Source organism: Natrix helvetica (assembly GCF_964273705.1).
Source record: "Natrix helvetica genome assembly, chromosome: 1".
In the NCBI taxonomy this organism is placed as follows: domain Eukaryota; kingdom Metazoa; phylum Chordata; class Lepidosauria; order Squamata; family Natricidae; genus Natrix; species Natrix helvetica.
Window position 1 is genome coordinate 365,782,822 of NC_138548.1, and position 22,329 is coordinate 365,805,150.

Here is a 22,329-nt window from a genome sequence, read left to right on the forward strand (position 1 = left end):
AGGAGGAGGGGGAGAGCCAACCAATGATGTCACGCCCTAACTAAGTGAATTTTCGGATTTAATCCCATAACATAATGATGATTTGGAAACTTTGGGAACTTTGAACTTTGATAACTTTGTTTTTTGCCTCTAAACTCGAAGCTGGCAGGGCAAGATGGCACACTTCCGTTGTCTTTATGAACTGTGAAACCTGACTCCACCTTTAAAACTTCAGGCTTCCAGTCTTTGTCTCCGTGCTACTCAGACAAATCTCTTGTTGATTGCTTTCTTTTGAACTTCCTGGAGTGAAAAACTCTGCTCTATTGCCAGGGTGATTAGAAAAAAAATTCTCTTCTGCCTGGACCTTCTGTCTCCTGGACTCTCCTGGCTGTTCTGCCTCTCTGACTGATCACCTTCTACACTGACTGAACTCTTTACTCCATTTTTGTCACCCAAAAAACCACCTCCTGGAAAGCCTGGCTTTGCTGCCTCTGCCCCGACATCTGCAACCTCCAGTCCTAGTACACAATCAACGATAACAGCTTTGATGCAACCTAAAACTACAGAGATGGAGTTTCAACAAATGTTCCAGCAACTCCTACAGGGACAAGAGGAAATAAAGAAACAACTGAAGGAGATGAAAGAAGAAATTAAAGAGAACCAAGCTCAAATTAATAAGAACTCACAGAGACTGGATCTTTTGGAGGGTGGGACAGCTGAGATGAGGGAGGGGATGGAAGGGGTGCAGAAGGGAAAAAAAGAACTTGACACCCAACAGATGAAAATAGAGTTTGAGAGAATGTCTTTTTATCTTAGATTCCAAAACATGATGGAGGCAGATGATGAAAATATAAGGTGTTAGGGTTCTAAATACCATGCAGAAATAAATCATTGTCCAAGGCAAAACATCCTTAAAGGTCCAATTTATTCTACAGGCAAGTTAGCACCTCTATGGAAAATTCCAACTCTGATTTACATCCTGGTATTCCACCCAGTTGAAAGTTCATGATCTATCCCCACACCCACAAATCCATCACATGTTCCAATCATCATCTTCCACGCTGGCATGTACACCCATCTTCTTCCGGCCAGGTGTCGAGGTGCGGAGACAAAAGACGACCTTGAGCTTCTAAGAAAATCCATAACAATACATTCCACAATCCTACTCCTTTCTATTCCCCCCTCCCAACTACTACACTAATGAAACAGCATAGAAAATTATAAGAAAGTGTGGCAGGCCAAAGATCCTAAAAAGAACATAATTACAGGCCTGACAATAAGGGACATCATGACAAGCATTTTGGCTGAATACATCCAGAAAGAGAAACAACAGGTGGGGTGGGAAATAGACCTGGTTTATTGAGTGAACTCAGCCTACGCTAGAACACACAACGTTCCCAGGGAGGTACACATTAAATTTCTCAGAAAAAGTACAAGAGATGAAATTCTGAGTGCACAAAGGGGGCAAGCCTTGACATACAAAGATAAGGAGATAACCATTCTGAAACAGATCCCCAAGAAAGTGAGGGAAAAAAGAAAAAGCTATTCACAATTAGCGAATAAATTATACCAGAAGGGGGTGTGGTTCAGATGGTTGATGCCTGAAGGTATGCTAATATTCTGGGAGGAGACAAGAGTTAGAATTAATACACCCATAGAGCTGCAGGCCTTTATGGAAAAAAACAAAGTACTCCTAGAAAAACCAGATGATTCAACAGACATACAGGACATGGGAGGGGCCGGAGCTCTGTCGGCGGGGGGAGATGGGGCAATACCGAGAAAGCTCAGATCACAAAAATGAGTAAGAAAATCCACCTGACATAAACTGATCGAAATTACCAACTGAATTTACATGCTGACTATATGTTACTACCTAATAATGAATTTTGTGTAAATGTATACTATGAGTATGGAGGGGGGGGCACCTACTGCACATCGCAACTGCCAAAATTTGTAACCTTTCCTTTACCTTTTCCCCTTGTAAAATGTCAAAAAAACCAATAAAACTTCGTTTAAAAAAAAAGAGGAGCCACACAGGGGAGAAACCATATAAATGCATGAATTGCAGAAAGACGTTTACTCAGAAGTATGGTCTTAATTGCCATAACAGAATCCACACAGGAGAGAAACAATATAAATGCATGGAGTGTGGAAAGAGCTTTGCTCAAAGAGGTAACCTTATTTCCCATAAGATGATCGACACAGGGGAGAAGCCGTATAAATGGATGGAGTGTGGAAAGACCTTTGCTCAAAGATATCATCTGAGTTGCCATAAGAGGAGCCACACAGGGGAGAAACCATATAAATGCATGAATTGCAGAAAGATGTTTACTCAGAAGTATGGTCTTAATTGCCATAACAGAATCCACACAGGAGAGAAACAATATAAATGCATGGAGTGTGGAAAGAGCTTTGCTCAAAGAGGTAACCTTATTTCCCATAAGATGATCGACACAGGGGAGAAGCCGTATAAATGGATGGAGTGTGGAAAGACCTTTGCTCAAAGATATCATCTGAGTTGCCATAAGAGGAGCCACACAGGGGAGAAACCATATAAATGCATGAATTGCAGAAAGATGTTTACTCAGAAGTATGGTCTTAATTGCCATAACAGAATCCACACAGGAGAGAAACAATATAAATGCATGGAATGTGGAAAGAACTTTGCTCAGAATATTAATCTTATATCTCATGCTTGGAAGAAGCTATATAGCAATAGCAATTCCACTTAAACTGATATACCACTCCACAATGCTTTACAGCACTCTCTGAGCAGTTTACAGAATCAGCATATGGTCCCCAGCAATCTGGGTCCTCATTTTCCCCACTGCAGGAGGATGAAAGCTGAATCAATCTTGACCCTGTCAGAATCAAACTCCTGGCTGTTGACAATTAACCTATAGTACTGCATTCTAACCACTGACCCACCATGTCTCTATAGATTTTTATCTCTATGTAAATTGTGTCTTTCTGATCCAAATGAAAGAAGGTTGAATCAAACAAAATGAAATTTAATGTGGAGAAAAGTAAGATTTTGCAGCTGGACAGGAAAAATATTACCTGAAACCTATCTCAAAAATAGTAATGTGTATCTTTGGAGTCCGAATAGATGATCACTTAAGCATGAATCACTTGTGTGCGGCAGCATCCAATAAAGCTAATACAAACCTTGGTTGTATAAACAGAGACATAGAATCTTAATCACATGAAGTATTAGTCCCGTTGTCAGCCTGGAAGCCACTTTTTTCGTTGGAGCTTCGGGGCTGCCATATTTAGTTCCTGGGAAAGTGGGAAGGGGCATTTCAAGGAGCGGTGGAAGATTACTTTACTTTACTTTTATTTCGATTTTTATACCGCCCCCTCTCCCCAAAGGGACTCGGGGCGGTGTACAGTCAAATAAAACACATAAAATGCAAAATACAAACATATAAACATAGAAACATAGAAGAGGAGGCAATAAGACACTGTACAAAGTAAAGTAGATAAAAACAATATTTCAACAATCCTAAAAATACCCAATTAAAATTACCCAGTTAAAATATATCTGCCAGGAGGTATAGTACGGTTATGAATGGTCCAGGCCGGCTAAACGGAACAGGTGAGTCTTCAGTTTTCGTCGAATGGAGGGGAAGTCGGTAGTGGTTCTGATATCGGGGGGGGGGAGGTCATTCCAGAGGGTTGGGCCCATCACAGAGAAGGCTCTACTCCTAGGTGTCGCCCGTTGGCACTGCTTAGTGGACGGCACCCGGAGGAGTCCCTCCCTGTGAGAGCGAATCGGTCGCAGGGAAGTGTGTGGTAGGATGCGATCCCGCAAGTACCTAGGTCCTGAGCCATGGAGCGCTTTAAAGATGGTAATTAACACCTTGAAACGCACCCGAAACACCACCGGCAGCCAGTGCAACTCGCGCAGGAGCGGTGTTACGTGGGAGTACCTAGTACTCCCCAAAATAGCCCGCGCGGCTGCGTTCTGAACTAGCTGCAGTCTTCGAGCGCGTCCCAAGGGAAGCCCCATGTAGAGGGCATTGCAGTAGTCCAGCCGAGACGTCACCAGTGCATGAGTGACCGTGCGTAGGGCATCCCGGTCCAGTAGGGGGCGCAATTGGCGCACCAGGCGAACCTGGTGGAACGCCCCCCTTGCCACGGCTGCCACATGGTCATCCATTGACAGCCGGGCATCTAGGAGGACGCCCAAATTGCGCGCCCGTTCCACAGGGAGCAATTGTTCGCCCCCTATGGTCAGTGATGGAATCAACTGACTGAAATGGGGTGCCGGTAGCCACAGCCACTCAGTCTTGGAGGGGTTGAGCTTGAGTCTGTTGTCCCCCATCCAGACCCCGACGGCTTCCAAACACCGGGTCATCACCTCAACAACCTCGTTGGGGTGGTCTGGGGTGGAAATGTACAGCTGCGTATCATCAGCGTACAGATGATACTCCACCCCAAAACCATGGATGATCTCCCCCAGCGGCTTCACATATGCGTTGAACAGAAGGGGCGAGAAGACCGACCCCTGAGGCACCCCACAAGTGAGTGGCCTTAGAGTCGACCTCTGCCCCCCTGCCAACACACATTGCGTCCGGTCGGAGAGGTAGGAGCCGAACCACCGTAGAACGGTGCCTCCAACTCCCATCCCCCCCAGCCGGCGCAATAGGATACCATGGTCGATGGTATCAAAAGCCGCCAAGAGATCTAATAGGACCAGGATAGAGGAACAACCCCTATCTCTGGCCCTCCAGAGATCATCGACCAACGCGACCAAGGCCGTCTCCGTGCTGTGTCCGGGCCGGAAGCTGGACTGGCGTGGGTCTAGATATTCGGATTCCTCAAGGTGTCGTGGAAACTGCTGTGCCACCACATTCTCTACAACCTTTGCTAAAAAGGGAAGGTTGGAGACTGGACGATAATTAGCTAGCTCCATCGGGTCAAGGGAAGGCCTCTTGAGTAAGGGCCTCACCACCGCCTCTTTCAAGGCGGCAGGTAAGGACCCCTCGCTCAAAGAGGCGTTGACCAAGCCCAGTAGCCAGCCTCGTGTCACTTCCCAGGATGCCAGTACCAACCAGGAGGGACACGGGTCCATTGAACATGTGGTCAGTCGCAGCCGTCCACACAACTTATCCAAATCCTCGGGGGCAACAGAAGCAAACTCCTCCCAGAATGGTCTCACAAGACTCACTGTTGGCGGCTCCTCTGGTCCACTGAAGGGGGCCCATCCGCTCCGGATCTGAGCGATTTTGTCCTGCAGATATTCCCCAAACTCCTCTGCTCTGCCCTGTAAAGGGGCTTCCCGCGTCCTCTGCGATAAGAGAGAGCGGGTCACCCGAAACAGGGCGGCAGGGCGGTTATCGGCGGACGCAATAAGAGTGGCACAATGTCTGCGTTTGGCCACGCTTAATGCCACAAGGTAAGTCCGTGAATAGGCTCTTACTTGTGTTCGGTCAGATTCGGAGCGTGAGGACCTCCACTTGCCCTCTAGGCGTCTCCTATGGCGCTTCATCACCCTCAGGTCCTCGGTAAACCAAGGAGCTCGGGTGGGTCGTCGCCGCAGGAGAGGCCGCAAAGGCGCAACTCGGTCCAGGGCCTCAGCGGCCGCCCTATTCCAGGCGGCCACTAGGTTCTCGGAGCGAGAGCGGGTCAGGGCTACAGGGAATGGCCCAAGCTCCGTCTGGAACCTATCCGGTTCCATCAGGCGCCTGGGGCGGTACCAACTTGGACAGTTTGGTTCCGCCTCCTCGCGGTGGGGGGTAGCGCCAGGGAAGTCCAGCCGGAGACATGAGTGATCTGACCATGACAGGGGAGTAATAGTTACATCCCCTCTTCCCAGATCACTCATCCACTGTTCAGATACAAAAACAAGGTCCAGAGTGTGGCCACCTTCGTGTGTGGGGCCCTGAATTAATTGGGTCAGGTCCATGGCTGTCATGGAAGCCATGAACTCCCGAGCTACCTCGGATGCTTCCCCCGTCGACGGCAAGTTGAAATCCCCCATAACCACAAGCTTGGGGGTCTCAACTGCCGTCTCTGAGATCAGCTCGAGGAGCTGCTGACGTATCAGCTCGAGGAGCTGCTGACGTATAGCGAGGAGCCAAGTATACAATCAGCAGACCCCACTGCCTCCCTGGGCCCCATTTCACACCAAGGGACTCACATCTGGGTATCTGAGGTACAGTGTACTCCCTCGGCTCTAGACATTCCCGTATAACTACCGCCACCCCACCACCCTTACCCAGGGCCCGGGGCTGATGGAATGCACGGAAACCCGGTGGGCACATTTCCACGAGGGGTAAACCACCCTCGTGGCCCAACCAGGTCTCCGTTATCCCTGCAAGGTCCAGCTCCCCCTCTGAGATCAACTCATTAATGAGGGGGGCCTTGTTGGTCAAGGACCTTGCATTGCAGAGCATCAGCCTCAGGCCCTGGCTCTGTAGTTCCTGACCACCTAGATTGCGGGGGTTGGTACAAATGACCGGATGTAACCAACAGCCACGGTCTCCCAACCGACGTTGTGGTCTTCTCCTGTCCTCGCATCCCCTCCTCCCCGCGACCAATGTAGTAAGACAACCCTCTATTGGAACGTTCTTTCCCCTCCCCCCCTCCACCACACTCACTTCCCTCCTAGACTTACCTGTTCGACTGGCACTGCCCCCCCTCCTGGACAGATTCCCCTCCCCCCCTACCCTAAAACCCTCCCTGGAACCCCCTAAAAAAGATAAAAAACATTTAGTTAAAAACCCCCTAAGCCTCCGTTTCTTCCACCTCTTGGGGTCTATAAACCCGTCATCAAGGCAAGCCCTTACAAGCGTCAAGGGCCATGCCTGCGAGAGGGGGTCTCCCGCAGGCGGAGCAGGTCTAGCCTCGTATAAATAATCTTCAGAATCTTAAAAAACACGATGGGGTCAAGGTGTTATAGATGATGAGTGGTCAGTCATAAAAAAAGGGCGGGAAGATTTCTTAGATGTCCAAGTGGTGGTCTGGGTGGAGGAGAGATGGTCCAAAGGGTAGTAGCCGCCTAGATAATCCTAGGTGGTCCTAGGTGGGTGGGAGTTCATGGAGAGAGTTTATAGATGATAATCTGGAGTTCTTAAGGAATGGAGTACCCAATTGGGAGTTCCCAATTGGGAGGGGGCCGATGTTCTTGGGGGCAGATGGTCTTGGCCTAGACATCCCTGTGGCCCACCCATAGCCCTAATATAGGGCTTCCGGTGACCTCTGGTGTTCCAGGCCGCCCCCAGCCGCCCCCAGCCTCCATCATTTTGTGATTAGTCACAAAAAATTCCTTTCTCTGGGAGTCAAGGATGATTACCCTGCACCTGGATGGCAGATATATTGGGGGTAGCCTCCAGTCGGGGCAAAGACATTATTGGACCATGTGATGGACTTGTGGCTGCAGGGGATGGATCGTTGACTTTATTTTGGGTGGGGAAACCTCAGAACTCTCAGATTCAGGTTTTTCGAGATGTGCCAATATGACATCTCTAATAAAATGGAACTTTGAAGAAATGCTAGCCTGCAAAAGATATTGTTAGAAATTCAGAAATTATCAAACACATTTGAGAGGACGGAGAAGAAGTTGGAAAACCTAGAGCATCTAACAGTAAAATATGATGAAGTTGGAGATGTTTATCAAGTGGAAAAAGTGGAGGTTAGAATCCTAAAAACCGAAGAGGAAAATGACCATAAAGAAATTAAATCCGCTGATATCTATGGTGATTGGTTTGTGGCCCCTGGGAGGGGGGCATATTTCAGCTGATGCTCAGTGGAAGCTGTTTTTTCAAATATGGATTATTAAAGTTTCGTGCGACATACTGTAGAAAAAAAATAAAGAAAAATCAGATGTTACTCCCACTCTTTTCCATCCTGTTAAATTTTGTTTTGCTCAGTGTAGCTAACCTCTGTCAACTCCAAATCTGGTCACATGTTTTCATAGCAATGGAGCCTTCCGCTTTCCTTGTTTTGCTTTTTCATTTCCTTTCCCTCTTTTCATTTATGGTCTAATGATGTATCCCTGCCTTACATTCTCCAAGGGGCCTAAGCTTCCTAGTCACATTTCTTGAGGGGAATTTCCTACTCAACCCCTATGTGTTTTTCCTCATCATAGTTTAGCTTGATATTCCTTTTTCAGGATCTTCCTTTTCTTTCCTCAGAAGAGGCCGGTGGGGTCTCTGCCCTTTCTTCTCCCCCTTTGCTGAGAGGCTGAGCAGATAAGTTGATAAGGGCAGCTGTATGTATTGAATTAAAGAAATAAAATAAAAATTAATTTAAAATCATATTTCTGATTGTGGCCTTTCTGCCTGTGTTCCATCTGCCTCCCCTTCAGGCCGGACTTCCCAACAACCGCAAGGGACAAGATGGGTTTCCAACAGAGGCTCCTGGTCCTCCTCTTCTGACTGCCTGGTTGTTTCTGACAGGATTTGGACCCTTTTGAGGCATCCTCCAATCTCTGCCCAGCCTTCAGGGCGGCTGTTCTCCATGCCCTCTCTCTTCCCCTCAGACGCGCTCCTCTTTCCCGCCCTTTCTACAATCTTGGCACTTTGCGGCAAATCCACCAGGGGGAAAAGAAGGGAACTTCTGGCGCTTCCCCATTGGTCCACTGGAGGGGGAACGTCACGGCTGGCTTTCTAGAGGAGGCCGGGAGGAAGTGACATCACAAACGCTTGCCGCTCTAGGACTCCTCCCTCTCTCTGCTTAACCCCGCAGGAGGTGGAGAGGCTGCGGGAGAGTCTGGGGGGGGGGGGGGGGGGAGATCCAGACGTGCTCCAGGTGAGTTGGGGGCTCTTCCCGGGCAAAGGGAGCCGGAGGAGGGAGAGACCCGCGGCCGCCCCCGCTTCAATCCCAGGTCCCATGCTCCCCAGCCGGCCTCTCCATGCAGGGGAAAGGAGGAGATCTCAGGAAGGAGGTGGGAATCCGGGGATCGCTTCCCGCCCCGTGTCCAGGAAAGAGCCCGAGTGGGGGCAGCGGAGGGTCGGCCTTGCAGGGGCCCAGCAGGAGAGGAGAGAAGCCGGGCGAGGAGGAGGCAGGATTCGCACCAGGCTCCCCGAGGGCCCCATCCTGTCTCCGGAGGGGGGAGAAGCGGGGCGGCCTCTCCAGCTGCCTCCTTCCCGGCCCTGCGCTGGGATGAGCCGCTTGGGGTTGGTTGGGTGAAGGTTCTTCAGTGGCTGAATTCCACTTTCCAATTCTTGGCTTTTCTTTTTCCTTCCATCTCAGATGCAGAAACCTGAAATCTTTGCAAGGGAAAAGTTTCTCTTGGGGAGGAAAACAAAGAGCGGAATAACTTGCGGGGATCCGTCCTGAAGCCCCAGAAATTCCCCTGTGAAGGAAAAGGCACCTGGAGACCCACCAGAGTCCTTGGACCCACCTGGAGTTGCTCTGCAGGACAGAGAAAGGATGGAGACACAACCTTTGGCCAAGGAGGGAAGCGGAAAAGGCCCTTCAGCTGCTCAGCCTGGGAAGGTGGGGAAGCCCTGGACAAGGACTGGGCAGAAGATCCCGGAGGAGGAAACCATCCGCCCTTCCGAAGTTCAGCCCTGGAACTTCATCCAACACTGGGAGGCTGAAGGTCCTCGAGGATTTTGCAGCCGACTCCATGACTTTAGTATGCGATGGCTGAGATCCGAAAAGTCCACCAAAGCCCAGTTGCTGGACCTGGTGGTTCTGGAGCAGTTCCTGGCTCTTCTGCCCCCGGAGATGGAGAGCTGGGTACGGGAGTGTGGAGCAGAGACCAGCTCCCAGGCGGTGGCCCTAGTGGAAGGCTTCTTCCTGAGCCAGGCAGAGGAGCAGAAGGAACAGAACGAGTTGCAGGTGAGAGCTCAAAAGGAAATACATTATGTGTTTTAATGCTTCACCCTCCTTCCTAAACTTCTCTGACATTCATAATATGTGGCGATGTCCCACCATTCTTGTAGGAGATTGTTCCATTGTTTTCTCACTCAACCACATTGATGGATATTGGGGGCTTTGACGTTGTGTTCCGAATATAAGAATCCGCTTTACTTCGTGTGATGTCCATTAATTCTGCTTCTTCTTTCCTTCCTCCTATTGGAAGTCCTGCACCGTGAAGGTCAGAGATCCTGAGGGAAAGAAGAATCCATCAAATCCTTCTCAGGAGCTATTTTCCAGGAGGATCCCTTGGGAAGATCAAAGTCAGGACATCTCGGGAGGTAATGGAAGATCCTCCGATTGCCCATCTGTTTTACCTTCACTCTCTCTTCTCTTCTGTACAATACCTCCTCCTATTTTGTTAATTATGCAAATTATTCTTTACAGAGAAACTAAGAAGGAAGCTTTCTTGTTTTTATGATGGCGATCAAACACCAGTTGAACCTCCAAATCAAGTAAGAAAGGGAAAAGTTATTAGATTTGTATTCTCCCGTCAGGAAGTGAAGCAGGTGTGCAGAGTGCTCCTATTACCCCCCCCCCTTTTTTTTTGGATTGGATTATTTTTGTGTTCCTCCACAACATGAACATCACAATAGCAGGTCCAAGTTGCTGTCAGCCAGCTTAGCTTCCTCTGGTTATATTGTTCTGCTAGGTACTCCTCCAACTTTTTGGAGTTTACAAGAAGCAATTTTTTAAAACCCTTTCAGAATTAGGAATAAATGTATCATAGTGGCAGGAACTGTTAGACCTCCGTTCTTTTTGTAATTTATCGGAAGGTAAAGATGAACAGAGTGGGAAGGGACCTTGTAGGTCATCTAGCTCAAGCAGACCCTGCTCTATTTCTGACAAATGGCAGTACAATCTCTTCCTGAAAGCCTCGTTACGAAGCAGTCACAACGTCCGAAGGCAAGCTGTTCCATTGCTTGATTGTTCTTATAGTTCTTCCTTATTTCTTGGTTGAATCTCTCCTTCCTCAGTTTCCATCCATTATTCCTTGCCTGGCCTTCAGATGCCTTGGGAAATAGCTTGACCCCCTCCTGTCTGTGGCAGCCCTTCAAATATAGGAATATTGCTATCATGTCTCCCCTGGTCCTTCTCTTCACTAGCCATGCCCAGTTCCTGCAACCATTCATCGTATGTTTTAGCCTCCCGTCCTCTAATCCTATTGGTTGCTCTTCTCTGCACTCTTTCTAGTCTCACGATCTTGCTCCACACCCACCAGCCCATGACATGGTCCAATCTTCCACTGCCATGCTGGCAGTTCTATTCATCCAGTTCCGGTCAGGTGCAGAGGTGCAGAAACAAAGAATGACCTTGGGTTTCTAAAAAGGAATTTTGTTTTGGCTACATAGCATCTACTCCGTACAATCCCCCCTCCCATTTTCCCACAGTAAAAAAGACATAGTAGAATATTAGAAAGTGTGGCAGGCCAAGGCTCGAAGAAGAATATGACTGCAGGCCTGATCACTAACAGCACCCCAGTACTTCATTATTCCACAGACATAAGAAAAGCAAAGAGATCACAGATCAGTTCCTTCAGGTTCAATCAGTCTTCAGTATCTAGTATATAGTGTGCAGCAGCTGCCAAAAAAGCCAACACAGTTCTAGGCTGCATCAACAGAGGGAGAGAATCAAGATCACGTGAAGTATTAATACCTCTTTATAATGCCTTGGTAAGGCCACACTTGAAATACTGCATTCAGTTCTGGTCGCCACGATGTAAAAAAGATGTGGAGACTCTAGAAAGAGTGCAGAGAAGAGCAACAAAGATGATTAGGGGACTGGAGACTAAAACATATGAAGAACGGTTGCAGGAACTGGTTATGTCTAGTTTAATAGAAAGAAGGACTAGGGGAGAGATGATAGCAGTGTTCCAATATCTCAGGGGTTGCCACAAAGAAGAGGGAGTCAAGCTATTCTCCAAGGCACCTGAGGACAGAACAAGAAGCAATGGGTGGAAACTAATCAAGGAGAGAAGCAACTTAGAACTGAGGAGAAACTTCCTGACAGTTAGAACAATTAATCAGTGGAACAGCTTGCCTCCAGAAGTTATGAATGCCCCAACACTGGAAGTCTTTAAGAAGATGTTGGATAGCCATTCTTTATGCAGTCATGCTGGTTTCTTTTGGGAGCTGTTATTTTTCTTCTTCATTGGTATTGTGCTAGACTGAGCTTTTGTAATCTCGTTTTTCAAAATTTCCCAAGCTTCTTGTTTTCCCTTTGAGGATTCTCATCCATGGAATTTTTCCCAAGTTTATTGAAATTAGCTCTCTTAAAGTCCTTATTTCACTTTGTTCTACTACTTGTGTTTGCATAATGTTGAATTCCAATATTGCATGGTCACTTGCCCCCAGGGTTCCTGTGGCTTCAACACCTTCTATCATTTCCTCTCTGTTAGTGAGAATTAAGTCCAATATGGCTGATCCCCTTGTTCCCTTCTCTACTTTTGGGGAAACAAAGTTGTCTGCTAGGTTTGTTAGGAACCTGTTGGATCTTCCACTTGGTAGTTGGTACTTGGTAGTATCCACTTGACACTTGGTAGTATCTTCTGTCAATTAGTATTTGTAATCCATAAAGCCCGCTGGGTCCCCACTCTTTAATACTCCAATCTTTCACATTATCGAAGCTAATTCCAATAATCCACAAAGTCAGTCCACACAGGTTTTCCTTTATATAAATGTTCAACAAGTGAAGAAAAGTATTTATAATCCACAAGGCCCTCTGAATTCCCTATCTAACTCTTCTAAGATGTCTAGATAAACTCAAAGTCGTCTTCTTCCCACATTCTCAAAAAATTTTATCTTCCATTTTTCCCTTTGAACATTCAAAGGTATTTATAATCCACAAAAATTCAAGGGGATTCCTTTTATGCATCTGCCACCTATCTTGTTTTTCCACGATAGTTTCCCAAAAAATTGTCCTTGACTTCCTGAGAAAGGAATTTTATTTGGACTACATATCACCCATAGTCCATACAATCCCCCCTCCCATTTTCCCACAGTAGAAAATATGGGAGGCTTGAAGGACCAATGCAAAAGATGGCTTCTAGGCTTGACACTGTTCTTTTTTCCATGTCCAGGGGAGTCTGGTGTCCTTTGAGGAGGTGGCTGTGTATTTCTCTGAGGAGGAATGGTCTCAGCTGGATCCTGACCAGAAAGCGCTCCATTCGGAAGTCATGCTTGAAAACCATAGGAACGTAATCTCTCTGGGTAAGTTTTCTAGTCCCCAATTAAAGAGTTCAAGAAGACGGATTATAGTTGGTTTTTTTTTTAATTAAAAATAATTGATCAGATATCGTCTCGTGGGAGGGTGAAGGAAGGGATCTGTCCTTGTACTCCAAGGAAGGAAACAGTCAATGTCTCTTTGCTTAGATGCTTTTGGGCCATTTCTTATCTGTATTGTTCCATTTCTATTTGAACTTATCTGTGGAGACTGGAAAGAATGAGGTGTGCTTTTATGTATTCTCCGGCGGTCATGTGAGAAGAATGTGTTGTCATTTGTCCTCTGAAACCTCCAAAATGGTGTGAGAACAGAACTTTCACTCTCAGGCCATGGAAGAGCATTCTCCCAATCCAATTCAAGACCAAAGGCCTCATGTAGTGTGACTCAGAGCATCCTAGGGTACAGGTAATCCCCGAGTTACGACAGTCCATTAAGCGACCATTCAAACTTATGTCCTAGCCCACTCCCAAGTACTTAAGACTTACTCCAGAAATTACAAATGTTGCAGCACTGCAGTCGTCAGTCACACTTACAAATAACAGCAGAGGCGTTGCGGCTACATTTGCCCTATCTATACCAGCTTTACACCTGATGGTACTTACGTTGTGACAATGTAGCAAGCCGTCAGTTCCTTTGCCTGCTTCGGTGCATTTGCAGGAAAAGGAGGCCTAAAGTTGTGAGTACGCGAGATCAGTAGTGGGACATCTCGCACTACTGATTTCATGTGATTTCGCATTACAGTACTTTAGGTCTCTGTTCTCTGCTAACCAAGGCCTGCACGAGATCCAGGGCAAAGTGCTTTGCAAACAGAAGGAAGGTCTCTTTCTTTTCAAAGACTTTGGCCCTGGATCTCGTGCAGTCCTCAGTTCTTAAAAGAACACAGGCCTAAAGTAGTGCAGTGCAAGATCATGCGAGATTACTAGCCTGAGATCTTGCACTACTTATCTTGCACTAAAGAAGTTTAGGCCTCTATTCTCTGCGAACTGAAGCCTGTACCATATCCAGCCAAAGCTCTAAAGCCAATGAGACTTTGGAGCAGCAAAATAGACATTCTTGAAGCCTCCCAACTTTTCCAGTCTCAGTGTGAAGAGCATTTAAAAGCAAATGGGAGGCTTCAAGCAAGGGTTTTTGCTCCAAAGTCTCATAGATGGGATCAAGGAACGGACTGAGAAGGAGTCCCACCTGCCAGAAAGACCTCATGGAGCAGCTGCTCCAAGGTAAACCAGGGAACAAGGAGCTTGTTTCAAAATAGTTTCCGCTCTGCTGAAATTGACCCACCTCAATATATCTTACCTTTTTTCCTTATTCCTCCTTGGATGTTTTCCCTGATTATTCCTTGACTCAAAACAGACTTTGATTGAGATTTGCAGATATATAAATACTCATGAATATAGAAATCATCCCGTCTATATCACACCACTGTAAACATGCAAACATAAAACATAATGGAATTTTGGAAAAATTCAGAAAAAAATCACTTTGATCTTTTTCTCTAACCTTGTTTTTATTTTCATTTCTCTTTTGTTTTGAAGGTAATAATGGGCAGGAGAATCAAGATTCCAGTGAACTGTTCCAAGTGATCAATGTTAAAGATGGAACGGAGACGTTTGGAATTCAAATGGAATTAGAAACCCATGACAGAAACCAGTCAAATGATTGGAATCAGGAGAGCTCCCCTTCCACCAATGCTCCGATGCAAGACTTTCTTGCCAAACAAGAGAAAAGAAAGGAAGAATATATTGGAAAAAGGGTGAAGCAAAACAAAGCTAAATTACAAGTAAAAGAACACAATTTAAGCCAAAACAAAGGAGAAGATGCTATAAGAAGACACAACGGACAAAATTACAATGGGACACTCATTCCTTCTCTTGGAAATAAGTTCCTTACATCTCAAAAAGTGATTGACACAAAAGAGAAGACTTATAAATGTTTGGAATATGGAACATGTTTTAGAACAAGCAGGCAACTTACTTCGCATGAAAGGATTTGCCCTAGGGAGAAGGTATACGAATGCAGAGAGTGTGGTAACAGGTTCAGAAGATGTAGCAATCTTATTTCCCATAAGATGATCCACACAGGGAAAAAGCTGTATAAATGCATGGAGTGTGGGAAAACATTTACTCAGAGCAGTGGACTCACTAGACACAAAAGGATCCACACAGGAGAAAAACCGTATAAATGCATGGAGTGTGGAAAGACCTTTGCTCAAAGAAGGACTCTTAGTTCCCATAAAAGGATCCACTCAGGAGAGAAGCCCTATAAATGTATGGAGTGTGGGAAAACCTTTGCGTTTAGCAGTAATCTCAAAAGACACAAATGGATCCACACAGGGGAGAAGCCATTTAAATGCATGGAATGTGGAAAGACCTTTGCTCAAAGAGGTCATCTTATTTCCCATAAGATGATCCACACAGGGGAGAAGCCCTATAAATGCATGCAGTGTGGGAAAACCTTTACTCGTAGCAGTGAACTTACAATCCACAAAACCATCCACACAGGAGAAAAACCATATAGATGCATAGTGTGTTGGAAAACCTTTACTCAAAGCAGTGGACTCACCAACCACAAAAGGATCCACACAGGAGAGAAGCCCTATAAATGCATAGAGTGTGGAAAGACCTTTACTCAAAGTGGTCAACTTATTTCCCATAAGAGGATCCACACAGGGGAGAAGCCCTATAAATGCATGCAGTGTGGGAAAATCTTTACTTGTAGCAGTGGACTTACTATCCACAAAAAGATCCACACAGGGGAGAAGCCCTATAAATGCATGCAGTGTGGGAAAATCTTTACTCGTAGCAGTGGACTTACTATCCACAAAAAGATCCACACAGGGGAGAAGCCCTATAAATGCATGGCATGTGGAAAGACCTTTACTCATAGCAGTGGACTCGCTATACACACAATGATCCACACAGGAGAAAAGCCGTATAAATGCATGGAGTGTGGAAAGACCTTTGCTCTGAGCAGTGGACTCACTAAACACAAAAGGATCCACACAGGAGAAAAACCATATAAATGCATGGAGTGTGGAAAGACTTTTGCTCTGAGCAGTGGACTCACTATACACAAAAAGATCCACACAGGAGAGAAGCCGTATAAATGCATGGAGTGTGGAAAGACCTTTGCTCAGAGTAATGCTCTTACTTCTCATAACAGAATCCACACAGGAGAGAAGCCATATAAATGCATGGAATGTGGAAAGACCTTTGCTCAAAGTGGTAATCTTATTTCCCATAAGATGATCCACACAGGGGAGAAACCATATAAATGTATGGAATGTGGAAAGAGCTTTGCTCACAATAGTAATCTTAATTCTCATAAATGGATCCACACTCGTGAGAAAGTGTATAGCAATAGTAATTCCACTTAGAGTTATATACCACTTTACAATGCTTTACAGCACTCTCTGAGCAGTTTACAAAGTCGGCATATGCTTCCCAGCAATCTGGGTCCTCATTTTACTCCCCTCAGAAGGGTGAAAGGATATCAGTATCGAACTCCTGACTGTGGGCAATTAGCCCCACCATATCTATCAGATTTTTATGTGTCTGCATATTGTGCCTTTCTGATCCAAATGCCACAAGGTTGATCGAACAAAGTGAAATTTAGCATGGAGGGAAAAAAAGGTTTTACACCTGGGCAGGAAAAACATTACAAAGAACCTGGCTCAACTGTGAGACCTTGGAGTCTGAATGGATAAGTCGTGTGTGTGCAGCTGCACACAATATAATCCTTGATTGTATAAATGGGCACGGAATGAAAATCACATGAAGTATTAGTTCTGCTCTATAAAGCCTTAGTAAGACCACACCTAGAATACTGCATCCAGTTTTGGTCATCAAATTGCAAAAAAGAGGTTGAGACTTTGGAAAAAGTGCAGAGAAGGGCAGGAGGCTGATTAAAGGATCTGGAGACTAAAACATAGGAAGCACGGTTGCAAGATTTTGGTTTGGCTAATCTAGAGAAAAGGATTGGGAGTGACATGATATCAATATGGAATATCAATATTGGAATACTGCATTCAGTTCTGGTCGCCACGATGTAAAAAAGATGTGGAGACTCTAGAAAGAGTGCAGAGAAGAGCAAGAAAGATGATTAGGGGACTGGAGACTAAAACATAGGAAGAACGGTTGCAGGATTTTGGTTTGGCTAATCTAGAGAAAAGAAGGATTGGGAGTGGCATGATATCAATATTCCAGTGTTTGAGAGGCCACGCACGCATGAGCACCAGAAACCGAAAGAGCAGCTGCCCGGTGTGCATGCTCGTGCGGGAAGATGATATCCAGTTTCCAGCGTGTCCATGCGCAACCGGCTACCTGGTGTCTAGTTTGTGGCACACATGCATGCTCGAAGACCAGCTCGCGTGCCCAAAGACATGGAGAGGGGATCCTGGCAGTCACTTCCTAGGGGAGCAGAGCTGTCGGCCAGGACAGGCGGGCTGGGGCTTCCCTCCTTCCCCGACTGAGTGGGCTTCTAGCATGGCCCAAGCCCTCCAGCCCATGGCACCAATGCGCATCTGCTGTCCAGAGCGCTTGGCCAGCTTGGGCGCACCAGAAAGGCAGCAGCAGTGGTGGCAGAGGGGGAGCAGGAGAGAAAGTTAGCTTGCATAGTCAAATAGAGGGAATAAAAGATCTAAGGAGGAAAGATGGGAGGAAAATTAAAAAGAAAATAAGATTAAAGGTTCTGATGCAGGTAAGAGATGACGGATAAGGGAAAATGGAGTCAAAATACTTTTATGAATAAATTTCAAAAATGTGTATTAATATGAACTATACAGGTTGGATTATTATTTTAGTGTGATAGATATCGGGATGATAATATAAATGGAAACGAATTGGGAAAATAGACTACTACTAAATATGTATAAAAACATGAACAACAGTGAAAGGTTAGCATTTAACAATAGGCGATTAGGGAAATATTTATAAATATATATATTAATCTAAGCATGTGCATTAATAATATATGGATTGAAGAACTGGAAAGAATATTAATAGACATACCCTAAATTTATAAATGATTGGGATTGATACTAAAACTGTATAAGGAGATATTGAATAACAGAAGGGTGGAACTTTGATTTAACTAAGGAAATATGAAAAACAAAATAGGTGGAAAACATGTCTTTGAATATTATAGCGCTATGAAAGCGGGGGGGGGAGTTAAAATAGAGATAGAAAATAGTGGGGAATAATAATTATATACAAAAGGACAAAGATGGTTCATAAATGATAGGTTATAATAAAAGGCATGTATAAATAATACGAAATAATGGAAATGAAAGGTAATATTTAGGAAATAATAACACTTCGTTTATGTGTACTGAAATGCATGTTACTCAGTTATCACACCATTCATGCATTGATATGTATAAAGAATATAAAAAATAAAAAAAAAGAAATGGGGTGGGGAGGGGGGAGGAAAATAGACCGGCTATCAATCAAAACGAAAAGGTTTCCTGTAGGAACCAAGGTCATCCTGACAGATGGCAGAGGAGTGGCAGCTACCTTCATTGGACGATGTGATCTGTGACACCTGGGGAGGAAATATTTGCTACCTTAATTAAGGGGAAAGTGCTAACTCTGCCAATATGGTTTATGCAATAAAGATGTTCTTTGAGGAATCTACTTGCCTTGGAGTTCTGCTTTTGGTGGATGCGTTACTCGGAACCCTGACACAGAGTTGCAGTCAGAAATGCAATTAGTCCTCAATCCCTTACTATTGGTTCAGCTTTTCTTACTTTGCTTAATATTGTTGAAATCTGCCTTTCAATCTTGCACTATGTATTGCAAGCAACAACAGAAAGAAAACCATAAGGCAGGGGTCCTCAAACTTTTTAAATGGGGCCAATTCATGCTCCCTTAGACTGTTGGGCCCCCCGACTGACTCAGTGGGTGTGGCTAGGTGGTCATGTGACTGGCTGGCTGTGGCTAGGTGGTCATATTACTGGGTGGGCATGGCCAATTTAGCAGTCCATTAAACAATACACAGAAATTAAACTTTAGTTTTGCTCCTGAGGGTTTTATTTATTTATTTTATTAGTTGACTTTTCTTTTTACCAGACCATTTTTAAAGTTGTTTAGAAGTCTAGTGGTCCACTTCAGGAAGCTCAATTTTACAGCAATTCTTCTCCAAGCCCCAAGGAGCTTACAATCAACAAGTCTCTCCCCGCTCCCTCTCTCTGTCCAGTAGGCCTCTGCGTAGTTCATTTTGGCCTCCTTGGGCCTTCAGAAGGTGAGTGGATGCCAGCGGGTGAGTGGGGCAATGGTGGGGCTGCCTTGTGGATGTCAACGCCTAAGACGTTTCCATGACTACTATCAATTTGAGAAGGGGGGTGGGGGTGGAATGCCATGCATACTTTTGGCCAGAGTAAAAGTCTCATATTTCTGTACTGAGATGTGAATGTGCATGTCCAGAACCCTGCCATAATGTCCTGTTGGAGAGTGTGATTGATGACCTCAGTCAGAGGGGAGGGGGCACAGGGGTAAAGGTCAGACGCCATTAAGTGTGATTTAGTTTCAGCTGCACAGAAGTCCGTGCCAAGATGTTAGTCCTAATGAATGAATGGGGTTTTTTTGAACCTTGTCTCAGGGCTCGTAAATTAATTAGGGCAACTCTTGGAAACTTCACAGTGGTCCCGCACGGGTCAGATTAATGGCTTCAGTGGGCTGTAGTTTGAGGACCACTGCCATAAGGAGAACGGGGTTATAGGTTGAATTGGAAAATGTAACACATAGGCTCTTTATCCTAATTTTGCGATCTTTCCTGGCCTTCTCACGTGTGGGTGAGGTCTGCAGAACTGCTCACAGTATTCCAAATGGATCTGACTAAAGCCCTACATAGTATGTTAGTTCCTTCTTTTTCTTGATGGTGATATATTTTGTTTGCCTTCACATTTTCTTCTCATCTTGCACTTTTTTCCCAGAGCCATGGTAACTTTGCTTACACAGTTGTGTGAAAAAAGTGCTGCTTGAACTCAGAATACCTGTAGTTCTAGATTTCTGGAAATAGGAATAAATTTGCATCTCTTCTGAGAATTTTAAAGCAAGTAGTTTTATTAAGGAAAAGCAGTGGTAGGAAGATATGGATGCATATTAAGTTCTCCTAGCTACCCAGCCTAATGGACAACCTTTAGTAATCCTTGTTTTACAATAATTTATTAAGTAGCCATTCAAAGGTACAATGGCAAGGAACGATGGTTCTGACTGCTTCCTTCCTTTCTTTACAATACAATAATACAATAGTAGAGTTGGAAGGGACCTTGGAGGTCTTCTAGTCCAACCCCCTGCCTAGCCAGGAAACCCTATACCATTCCAGACAAATGGCTATCCAACATCTTCTTAAAGACTTCCAGTGTTGGGGCATTCACAACTTCTGGAGGCAATTTCTGTTCCACTGATTAATTGTTCTCACTGTCAGGAAGTTTCTCCTCAGTTCTAAGTTGCTTCTCTCCTTGATTAGTTTCCACCCATTGCTTCTTGTGCTGCCTTTAGGTGCCTTGGAGAATAGTTTGACTCCCTCTTCTTTGTGGCAACTCCTGAGATATTGGAACACTGCTATCATGTCTCCCCTAGTCCTTCTTTCTATTAAACTAGACATACACAGTTCCTGCAACCGTTCTTCATATGTTTTAGCCTCCAGTCCCCTAATCCTCTTTGTTGCTCTTCTCTGCACTCTTTCTAGAGTCTCCACATCTTTTCTGCATCGTGGCGACCAGAACTGAATGCAGTATTCCAAGTGTGGTCTTACCAAGGCATTATAAAGTGGTATTAACACTTCACGTGATCTTGATTCTATCCCTCTGTTGATGCAGCCTAGGACTGTGTTGGCTTTTTTGGCAGCTGCTGCACACTGCTGGCTCATATTTAAATGGTTGTCCACTAGGACTCCAAGATCCCTCTCACAGTTACTACTATTGAGCAAGGTACCACCTATACTGTACCTGTGCATTTCGCTTTTCTTGCCTAAATGTAGAACCTTACTCTTTTCACCATTGAATTTCATTTTATTACATAGTGCCCAATGTTCAAGTTTGTCAAGATCCTTCTGTATCTTAAGCCTATCTTCTGGAGTGTTGGCTATTCCTGCCAGCTTAGTGTCATCTGCAAATTTGATGAGTTCCCCATTTATTCCCTCATCCAAATCATTGTTGAAGATATTGAAGAGTACTGGCCTCAAAACAGAGCCTTGGGGTAATCCACTGCATACTTCCCTCCGTGTAGATGCAGTTCCATTGAGGACTACACGTTGAGTGTGGTTGGTCAGCCAGTTATGAATCCATCTGGTGGTGATAGGCAGAGCAAGAGCCATTCTTCTGGGTTCCCTGCCAACCTGGGCAGGGTCTTGAACTTTCAACTGGGTGGGGGAAACCTGGAACCCCGACATTAACCCAAATCTGCTTTAAACTCTAACCAGCTCCCTGAAGCATTGGGGCGCTGTCCAGGGCCCTGAGCCCCGAATTCCAACCCGGCATCAGGCGACGAGAACTCTCAGGGAAGATCGAGGAGGACAAGGCAGCCAAGGAGGGAGTCACAGGGACTACTCCGCCAATTCATGTTGAGACCATCTCAGTTTAGGTTTAGGTTTATTGGATTTATATGCCGCTCTTCTCCCAAGGACTCAGGGTGGCGTACAACATAAAAGAAAACACATATTGCAAAAATTAAAAGTGACATTAAATAAAGTATAAAAAAACCCCAATTGATATCTACAATAAAAATTTAAAATTTAAAAATTAAATTAAAATTAACAACCAAATTAATCCTATATTTTATTCTATTCTATTCAGGCCAGGCCGGCTTGCTGGAAAAGCCAACTTTTTAGGCTGGGTCGGAAGGACCAGAGGTCAAGTATTATGCGAAGCTCCGGGGGCAGCTCATTCCAGAGGGAATGCGCTCCCACAGAGAAGTCTCTCCCCCTGGGGGTCGCTAGCCGATACTGTCTGGCCGACGGCAACCTGAGGAGGCCAACTCTGTGGGATCGCACTGGACGGTGGGAGGCTACTGGTGGCCTCGCAGGTACCCTGGGCCTAAGCCATGGAGCACTTTAAAGGTTATAATTAGTACCTTGAATCGCATCCGGAAAACAACCGGCAACCAGTGCAGGCCACCTAAAAGGGGTGTAACATGGGAGCACCTAGGTACCCCCATGATAACCCGTGCAACAGCAGGGAAGTGAGCAGAGTGGGGGGGGAGAGGGAACAAACTATTCCAGTAGAGGGTTGTTTTATTACAACGGTCGCGGGGAGGGGGG

At 45.5% G+C, this 22,329-nt stretch overlaps 1 protein-coding gene across 1 annotated transcript in view; it reads left to right on the top strand.

Annotated features, from left to right (window-relative positions):
* Positions 1–8,652: 8,652 nt before the first annotated feature.
* The window catches only part of LOC309384778 (zinc finger MYM-type protein 1-like), a 194,791-nt gene continuing 181,114 nt past the window's right edge, over positions 8,653–22,329 (top strand). The window contains exons 1-2 of the mRNA XM_081938545.1: positions 8,653–8,736; positions 9,181–9,774. Of these exons, the coding sequence (XP_081794671.1) occupies positions 9,361–9,774 (414 nt within the window). The 5' untranslated portion in view covers positions 8,653–8,736; positions 9,181–9,360. The remainder of the gene's footprint in view (positions 8,737–9,180; positions 9,775–22,329) is intronic.